This window comes from Aegilops tauschii, chromosome 7 (genome assembly GCF_002575655.3).
Source record: "Aegilops tauschii subsp. strangulata cultivar AL8/78 chromosome 7, Aet v6.0, whole genome shotgun sequence".
Classification (NCBI taxonomy): domain Eukaryota; kingdom Viridiplantae; phylum Streptophyta; class Magnoliopsida; order Poales; family Poaceae; genus Aegilops; species Aegilops tauschii.
In genome coordinates, this window is record NC_053041.3 from 159,819,529 (window position 1) to 159,829,323 (window position 9,795).

Genomic DNA, 9,795 nt, shown 5'->3' on the forward strand with positions numbered 1-9,795 from the left:
TATGTCATTGATATGAGTAAATGTGAGACCTAAAGGTTATTGATGGTTAGTTCATAATCTATGCTGAAAACTTGAATGCTGGCTTTACATATTTGCAACAACAAGATCAAACAGAGTTTGTAAAAGTTTTCTTTATCACTTTCAGCTTGTCAACTGAATTGCTTGAGGACAAGCAATGGGTTAAGCTTGGGGTAGTTGATACGTCTCCGTCGTATCTACTTTTCCAAACTCTTTTGCCCTTGTTTTGGACTCTAACTTGCATGATTTGAACTCAACCACTTTTACGAGAGAGAGCAAGCAATGGTGGAGAAAATAGGTGGGGGGGAGGATGGACCCACGGACGAATGGACGAAAAAACTAGTGGGAGGGGGAGGCAGACGAAGGGGTGGGACAACGTAAGATGGGAGATGGAATACTAGCTAATTGCCCATGCGTTGCAATGGGACATGCACACTAATCATGTCTGACATATACCTTACACCCATCATATTCTAAATTATTTGAGTATGGGTAGGGAAAGCAAGGAAAGTTTTAATTTAGTTGAGGTTTTGATAAATTTGATTTGATTTGGGTATGGAAAGACGAGGAAAATTTAATTTAGTTGAGGTTTTGGTAAAAGAATGATTTGATTTAGTTAATGTAGACATGGTTAGGACATGGTTTGGGTTGAAGGGACTGAGTCCCAAGAGACGTACACACTCGTTTAATGGTAGGGATTTTGTAAGATTTGATTTGATTATGGGTAGGGCGAAGCAAAGTAAGTTTTGATTTACTTGAGGATTTGGTAATGTTTGATTTGATTTGGGTATGGGTAAGAGAAGAAATGAAAAGGTGTGATTTTGTTGAGGTTTTGGTAAGATTTGATTTGATTGAGTTAATGCAGTACATGATTTCGAGCGAGGGCTGAATCCTGAGTTGCAAACGACGTACGTATTCTCTTTAATAGTAGAGATTTGTAAGATTTGATTTGGTTTGAGTATGAGTAGAGAAAGATAAAAAAAAGTTTTGACTTAGTTAAGGTACGTAGGTAAGATTTAATTCGGATATGGACAGGGCAAGGTAAGATTTTTTTAATTTAGTTAGGGTTTTGATAAGATTTTATATTTGATTAAGTTAATGTGTTTTGGATGGAGGGACAAAAGTTGAGTCTAAACAATGTCCAGACTCCTCTTTAATGATAGAGATATAATGATAGAGATATAGATATTAGATACAGACAGGGAAGATAAAATAGAGATTTAGCAGCACGATCATACTGAAATTAGTGAAACATTTCCTTAGATTTCTTCTTTGTCTCCTTGTGAGCTGCGTACGGCTCCCGAAACGTGGCTGCAATATAGTGAGGACGGAATCCGGGGCCAAACGCTCTACCCCGTCACACCAGCTTAGCGAAATGGCCCGGGAAGACGGCGGTGCGGACCGTCGGCGGGTCATCGGCCATGGTTCCGTCGACGACGACGGCAAGCCCAAGAGAACAGGCAAGAAAAACAGATCCGACTCTCTATTGCACTATCCCCATGCACCCATTCATTCTTGGCGCAGATCAATCTGGTATCTCTACTCGATACTACTGTACTAATTATCTTCGACCAAATCGCGCGGTGGACTTGGCGGTTGAGCAGGAACGGTGTGGACGGCGAGCGCGCACATCATAACGGGGGTGATCGGCTCCGGCGTGCTATCGCTGCCCTGGTCCATGGCGCAGCTCGGCTGGGTCGCCGGGTCGGTCACGCTTTTCCTCTTCGCCGTCGTCACGTACTACACCTCCGCGCTCCTCGCCGACTGCTACCGCAGCGACGACGCCGCCACCGGGAAGAGGAACTACACCTACATGGAGGCCGTCCAGTCCTACCTAGGTACCGCATGCCTGTGGCGTGAACATCAAACCAGTAAATTTCTCTGTGAATTCAGGCAATGTTTGTTACACTACCTTGACCTGCAAATGTAGGTAGCAGGCAGGTGTGGTTTTGTGGCCTCTGCCAGTACGTCAATCTCGTCGGAACTGCAATTGGGTACACCATTACAGCATCGATCAGCGCCGCGTAAGTCGAAGACTCAACTCACCCATGCATTTCAGCTAATTTATGCCATTTACGATCGGTTGAACTCACTGTTTGTTCTTCTGGCGGGATGGTCAAACAGGGCTTTGTACAAGGCCGACTGCTTCCACAAGAACGGCCACTCTGCCGACTGCGGCGTGTACACCACCATGTACATGGCCGTGTTTGGGATCTCCCAGATCGTCTTCTCGCAGCTCCCCAACCTCCACGAGATAGCCTGGCTGTCGATCCTCGCCGCGGTCATGTCTTTCTCCTACTCCGCGATCGGCGTTGGCCTCGCCTTGGCACAGACCATATCAGGTAGAGAATCAAGAGGGTCATGTTTCTGGTTCGTCATAACAGACTTTGTATTTCCGTTAAGCAATTAAATTGATGAAAAGGGGCGAAGCCCGGTTGAAAAAAGGTATAGAATCAAGAACATTCCTACCAAGAGATCAATGCGTTAATGCATTCCCTATTCCCTGATGTAATTATGGCAGGTCCTACTGGCAAGACAACAATGGGCGGCACTGAAATTGGGGTAGACGTCACTAATTCAGCCCAGAAGATATGGTTGACGTTGCAAGCGCTCGGCAACATTGCTTTCGCCTACTCATACTCCATGGTTCTCATAGAAATCCAGGCAAGCATGTCACAAAGATTCACATACACGTTTGCCAAAAAAAAGTAATGTGCTCGTAAAATACGGTCACTAATGGCGTGTACCTGGAAATGCAGGACACGGTGAAGGCGCCTCCGGCCGAGAACAAGACGATGAGGAGGGCAAACCTATTGGGGGTCTCCACCACCACGGCCTTCTACATGCTCTGCGGCTGCCTCGGCTACGCCGCCTTCGGCAACGCGGCGCCGGGGAACATGCTTACCGGGTTCGGCTTCTACGAGCCCTTCTGGCTCATCGACTTCGCCAACATCTGCATCGTCGTGCACCTCATCGGCGCCTACCAGCTCTACTGCCAGCCCATCTACGCCGCCGTGGAGAGCTGGGCTGCGGCGCGGTGGCCGGGCTCAGACTTCGTGGTCCGCCAGTACCATCCCTTCGCCGGCGGCAATTTCAGCGTCAGCATGTTCAAGCTGGTGTGGAGAACGGCGTTCGTCGCCGTAAGCACGGTCCTTGCCATTTTGATGCCCTTCTTCAATGCCATCCTTGGCCTCCTCGGCGCGCTCGCGTTCTGGCCGCTCACGGTGTACTTCCCCGTGGAGATGTACAAACGACAGAGCAAAGTGGAGAGGTTTTCCAAGAAGTGGGTGGTGCTGCAGAGCCTGAGCTTCACGTGCTTTGCGGTGACGGCGGCAGTGACCGTCGCATCCGTGCAGGGGATCACCCAATCACTCAACAACTATGTGCCATTCAAGACGAAGCTGTGAATGAAGTATATTACTAGTTGAGAATAAATTCGTCAACTTATGTTTGCGCATAAAAACGTGTGCATTTTGTCGATAAAGAAGTGTTTCGGCTTGTCTCGGGGGCGGGTGAGATTGGCTTTGCCCAATTCCTCCTTATCCAATATCGTTTACTACTATATACTCCCTTCGTCCGATGAAGAGTGTACGTTTGGCTTCAAATTTGTTCATAAAAGAGTGTACATCTATCTTCCCAATGCACTTTGAAGTAGAAAAAAATGCTTCTCTCTCATCACGCGGTAATCAAGACCAATAACATTTTACATATGGTCGCTTTAATTTCTATATGCACTTAGTTCATTGGGGGTTGGGTAATTAAAAAGGAGAGACATCTTTTCAATGCATTTTTTATCCACTCCATATTTTGTCCTAAAATTTCTATATGTACACATTTCACCAGACGGTGGGAGTATGTCTATGGTTCTTGCTTACCATAACTTTTATTGAGAGGCTTGATAAACATAGACATCATTTTTTTTCTGGCAATGGGGGAGTGTAAAAAAAAGATACCACCTTGTGAAATGGTCTCGAGTCTGTAGATCCAAATGTAAAGGGGGGCTCGGAGTTAAAGAACTGCGTTAGCAATATTAGCCTCCTAGTTAAATGGTGATAACTAAGATGGGCTTTGGCAAGATAGAGTCCTACTTCAGTACAACCCCATTCCTGAACTTTTTTAAAATGCTAAAATTTTCCACACTTCATGAAATTTCAAATCTATGAAAATTTTCTTAAATTTATGAACTTTTTTACAAATTACTGAACTTTTTTGGAATCCATTAAAATTTTCCCACTATTTCTTTTTCATTTTTAATGTTCATTTTGTTTTATTTTTTGTTTCTTTAATTCACAGTTTTAAAATATTGATCCAATTTTTTTTAATCATCACATTTCAAATTTTGTTCAAAAATACAAATATTTGCATTTTATAAAATTGTACAGAAATAAAAAAACGTTTGGTGTCTTTCAAATTTTCTCAAAATGTGAAAAAATAAACAAAATTTTTAAATGGAGCGAACAATGTTATCAACATGAACATTTGTAGAATTTTCAAACTTTATGGGAAACGTTAACAAAACTGGAATTCAAAATGACAGAAAAATATGAAGAAAAAAATGAAACCAGTTTTTTGAATTTCACATAACATTTCTCGTATATGTGTAGTAATTTCTTGAAAACAGGAATGTTTTAGAAATTCCAAACATATTCAAGAAATGGAGGTGATATTTCAAAAAATGTTCATAGATTTCAAATATTCTAGTTTTCAAAAAAATTCTATACAAATAGAAGAAATGTTCGGTGAAATTAAAAAAAAATTGGTTTCAAATTTCATTCATATGTTTCTGATTTTTTTTAAATCCAAATTTGTTAGTGCTTTTCAGAAAATGTTCAAAAAATCCAAAAAATGTTCATGTCCAAAAATTTCTTTGCTCTTTTTAAAATATGTTTGTATTTTGAAATTCCGAGCAACATCGAAAGACACGACATTTTTTGAAATTTCTAGATTTTTTTGAAAATGTGAATATTTGTATTTTATTAATAAAATTTGAAAAAGAAACATTTTTGAAATTTTAAATAATTATTTTAAAGTGCTGGTATGTTCTGAAAAAGAAAAGATGAAAAAACGAACAGAAAATAAAAGAAAAGGAAATAGGTGGAAAAAGGCCGATTCGACAGTGGGCCGGTCGAGCGAAACCGGAGGCTTCCGTGAATTGAAGAAGAACAGGAAAAAAAGAAAAATTGGAGGATGTGATTTTAAGTGGACTTGGAAGGCCGAAATCCCCCTTAAAATTTAAATTTTCTTGTGGAAACTTTTTCAAGATGTTGTTTTGAACGTGGATGTCATGAATAGGAGGAAATGGACTTGGACTCCTCGATGTTGTTTCTCTAACGAGAGGGAAACCTCACAACACCTCTTCTTGTTATGTCTAGTTGGTAGAGTTGTTTCACATATTGTCGGCTCTGTTTTTGGAATTGATTTGTGTCCCAATAACTTGTGGCAGTTTTAGTCATGGTGCTAAATGTTTCTTTCTGATGGTAGCAAGTTCTATATTCTTGCGGCAGTGTGTTGGGCTATTTCGAATTGCTGCCATCAAGCTACCTTCGAGTTTAAGTTCCCCAGTACCCTTTTTGCAGTGGTGTTCTCTTCTTGTGTCTTCCTGAACTACTGGGCAGGTCACCCGCAAAAAAAGCTATTGGGCAGGTCTGATGAAGAATGAAGACCAAGATGCAATGTGACGCGGGGCGTTGATGCTCAAGTACAGTTCTATGGTTAGATTTTTCCCTTTAACTAATATATGCTTTATTTTTATTAATATGAACAAAGCATGCGTATTTCAGCTAGTATCTGTCTATCTATCTATCTATCTATTCTATTCTATCCATTCAATCTTCTTCTATCTATTATCTATTCTATCTATTTCTATCTATATATCTTCTATCTATCTGTATATTCTATACTAAAAGCAAAATACGGAAGAAAAAAGACATATTAGCTAGAAAATACTACATTAGTTACAAAGATTTGAACATTAAGCTGATGGACCCAATATAATTTAGTTTCAAAATCACTTAAGGCACATTATGATTCCCTGTAACTTTTCTATGGATCAACTGAGGCTCTCCATACCGGGAACTCAGAGGGCAATTCCTATTTAGCATTGCAGACGCCGGTTTGTACTGTTTTTCGCTAACCGGCGCCTGCAGCAGCTACCCCGCGTTTTAGTCAGGCCGGCCCATATTGCATTTTTTTCCTGTTTTCTAAACACACTAGATAAACTGCCAAAAAAGCGCGCAGGCTGGGATTCGAACACGCGTCGCTGGTTATCAATGATCAACCTCAAACCAACTCGACCACCTCACAGGGTGAGATAACATACATGTTTTCATCTATTTCTTTATCCCTCTTTTTCCTCTTTTTTTTCGTTTTCCATTTTTCTTTTTCTTTTTCTTTTTTCATTTTTCTTTTTCTTTTTCTCTATCCCTTTCTACTTTCTTTTTCCAAATACGTAATTGTTTTCTTCAAATAGATGAACTTCTTTTCCAAATCCATGAACTGAATTTTTTGAAACTCATGAACTGAATTTTTTGAAACTCATGAACTGAATTTTTTGAAACTCATGAACTTTTTTTTCATATTGATGAACCTTTTTCAAAATCAAGAAACTTATTTTTCAAATTTGATGAGCTCCTTACAATTTTTTGAGCTTTTTCTCCAAATCGATGAACTTTTTTCAACATTGATGAACTTTTTTCTTAAAATTGATGAACTTTTTTCAAAACCGATGAACTTTTCTCAAAATCGATGAACCTTTTTTCTCAAAATAGATGAACTTTTTTCAAAATTGATTCTTTTTCTTTTTAAAAAAATTGATTTTTTTTCAAATATAATGAACCTTTTTCAAAATCTGTGAACTATTGTTCAAATTTTATAAAAAAAGTAAAATCGATGAACTTTTTTAAAATTGATGAACTTTTTGTTCAAAATTGGTAAACTTTTTTCAAAATCGATGATTTTTTTTCAAATTTGTGAACTTTTTCCAAATTTGATGAACTTTTTTTGAGTTTTATGAACTTTTTTCTAATTCCATGATTTTTTTTTTGAAAATTGATTAACGTTTTTTTCGATGACTTTTTTCAAGTTTTATGAACTTTTTTCTAATTCGGTGAACTTTTTTTGAAAATGGATTAACATTTTCTTTAATTCGTTGAACTTTTTCAAAATCATTGAACATTTTGTGAAAATTGATGAACCTTTCGTAAATTCGATTAACAGTTTTCAAATTTATTATTTTTCTTTTCAAAATCTGTGAACATTTTTCAAATTTGATAAACTTTTCTTGCAAAATCGATGAAGTTTTTTTTGGAAAATCAGTGAACTTTTTTCAGGTTTGTGGACTTCTCTTTCAAAATGAAGTACATTTTTCAAAATCACGATCTTTTTCCCTAATAATTAAAAAAAATTGGTACAATACATGAATGGTTCTGTACAATAAAATAGCGCTGCACCCTTGTTATTATGCATTTTCCTGTAGTACTAATCACGAATGGCGAGTAGCTCGTGTGGCTTGTGGTACCTGTACGTGATCTCGATTGCTCAGTTCGAATCTTGTGGACAGCAATGTATTTTGCGATTTTTTGGCGAGCTTTTTGCATTCACTGGACTGCACGTTTGGTGGGCCGGCCCAGCACGGGACGCTGCAGGCGCCAGGACCACGGACGGGCGCCTGCAGCCGAAATCACTAATTAAGGAGTACTCGTTGCAAAGAACACTCCATCTTCCCAGGTCACGACAAGTGGCGCACATGCAGCGCGCCACTTGTCGCAACCTGGGAGTTTTCCCGTTTTTCGTAGATTCGTTTATTCAAAATGTTTTATCTCTTAAACCATGTGTCCAAATGTCAAACCGTTTTCATCACTGGATTCCTCGCGTCGAGATCTTTAAAACTAGATCCCATGTTGATAGGTTTTGACGAACTTTTTTTTCACGAAAAAGACCGGACGAAAAAACCAAACCGGGAGCACGGTTTTTTCCCTTTCCAAAAGAGGCACGCCCGTGCCTCTCGCGAAATCACAACCGTGCCTCCGTGGAAGCAAAACCGTGACTCTCGTGGAAAGAAAAAAAACAAAAAACACGTTTTTTCCCTTTCCGAAAGAGGCACGCCCGTGACTCCCGCGAAAGCACAACCGTGCCTCTGGCAAAAGCAAAATCGTGACTCGCGAAAGAAAAAAAAACAAAAAACGCGTATTTTTTCCCTTTCCGAAAGGCACGGCCGTGACTCTCGCAAAAGCACAACCGTGCCTTGCGCGGAAGCAAAACCGTGACTCTCGCGAAGGAAAAAAAACAGAAACGCGTTTTGTTTTTCCATTTCCGAGAGGCACGGCCGTGACTCTCACGAAAGCAAAACCGTGACTCTCGCGAAAGAAAAAAAACAGAAAACGCGTTTTTTTTCGTTTCCGAAAGGCACGGCCGTGACTCTCGCTAAAGCACAACCGTGCCTCTTGCGAAAAAAAAGTGACTTTTCACGAAAGAAAAAAAAATAAACGCGTTTTTTGCAAAAAAACAAATTTCAAATTTTTTTTGGTCGAAACGCTAAGGAAGACCGGGGAAAAATCAAAACATCGAAAAAACCCAGGAAAAAACCGTTTAAAAAGCCGAAAACGCGTGTGGAAAAATAGAAAAAACAAAATCTGGAGGGAGCGTCCAGAGCGCGACACGTGGCGAATGGCTGAGAGCGCGCCAAGTGGCGCTGATCGTTGCGAGGCTCCCGAAGGAGCGCTCGTTAACTAGTTGCTCCCGCCTGCAGCACCCTATAGGAGGAGAGCTCCTGTTCGCCGCCATTATTCTTAAATTTCCACCCTCAACGGATGGCTCGAGATGATCAATCTTGAAGTGAGAAAAGAAGGATTGACTCTTCCTCAATAAATAAACTATCAACCTCCAAAAAAGTTTAATTAATTTAATTACTAGAATTAGAATTCTAGTAGTAATATATTTTTTCAGTACCAAAAACAATTAACTATAATAACTAAATAAACTATTCCAATGAAAAGATTGAAAGTTTTTGGTAGCAGACGATTGAGCCTTCGCTGAAACGAGCGCGCGTACGGGCCGGCCCATTCGCAACGCCGAAGGAAATATCAAGAAAAATAAAAACAGGGATATGGAGTCGAACCGACTACCTCAATAGCGACAGCAGCAAGCAACACCAGTCGAACTAGCAACCATTGATAGCTCAACTGCAGCGTTAAAGTCAAAGTAGTACTTAGTACAGTGGCAGATCCGGTTTTATTTCTCCATTTCCTATAGAAAATGTGAATACATTTTCTTAAAATATGAATAATGTTTGAAAATTGTGAACAAATTTCAAACTTGAACAATTTTTTGGAAAAGTGAAAACAAATTTTAAAACATGAACACAAATTTGAAATTCCGAACAGTTATTGAAACTTTTTATATAGGATGAACAAGTTTTCTATAGACATTGAACATTTTGGTAATATATGTTGAACAATATTTAAATACACATCGACCATTTTTTATATACGCTGAACAATATTTAAATGCACACTGAACACTTTGTGATATACGATGAACAATATTTAAATACACAGTAAACATTTTTGGGATATATGCTGAACAATATTTAGATACACATTGAACATTTTATGATATACGATGAACAATATTTATGCAGTGAACAATTTTGGGATATACGCTGAACAATCTTTAAATACACATTGAACATTTTTTATATACGATGAACAATATATAAATACACAGTGAACATTTTTGGGATATACGTTGAACAATTTTGAAATACACATTGAATAATTT

General features: G+C 39.2%; 1 protein-coding gene across 1 annotated transcript; it reads left to right on the plus strand.

Annotated features, from left to right (window-relative positions):
* The first annotated feature begins 1,302 nt into the window (after positions 1 to 1,302).
* On the plus strand, positions 1,303 to 3,649 carry LOC109779109 (amino acid permease 6-like). The gene is made up of 6 exons (XM_020337713.3): positions 1,303 to 1,478; positions 1,623 to 1,856; positions 1,949 to 2,042; positions 2,143 to 2,360; positions 2,540 to 2,682; positions 2,778 to 3,649. Exons 1-6 carry the CDS (start codon positions 1,394 to 1,396, stop codon positions 3,423 to 3,425), a joined length of 1,422 nt encoding a protein of 473 aa, XP_020193302.1. The 5' UTR covers positions 1,303 to 1,393; the 3' UTR covers positions 3,426 to 3,649.
* Positions 3,650 to 9,795: the final 6,146 nt, after the last annotated feature.

What these genes read in the sequence shown, in the direction of transcription:
- LOC109779109 (XM_020337713.3), top strand. Translation starts at nt 1,394, where the DNA reads ATGGCCCGGGAAGACGGCGGTGCGGACCGTCGGCGGGTCATCGGCCAT. An exon ending in CTTGGCACAGACCATATCAG is followed by an intron (nt 2,361 to 2,539) that starts GTAGAGAATCAA and finishes TAATTATGGCAG; the next exon opens with GTCCTACTGGCAAGACAACA. An exon ending in TGGTTCTCATAGAAATCCAG is followed by an intron (nt 2,683 to 2,777) that starts GCAAGCATGTCA and finishes CTGGAAATGCAG; the next exon opens with GACACGGTGAAGGCGCCTCC.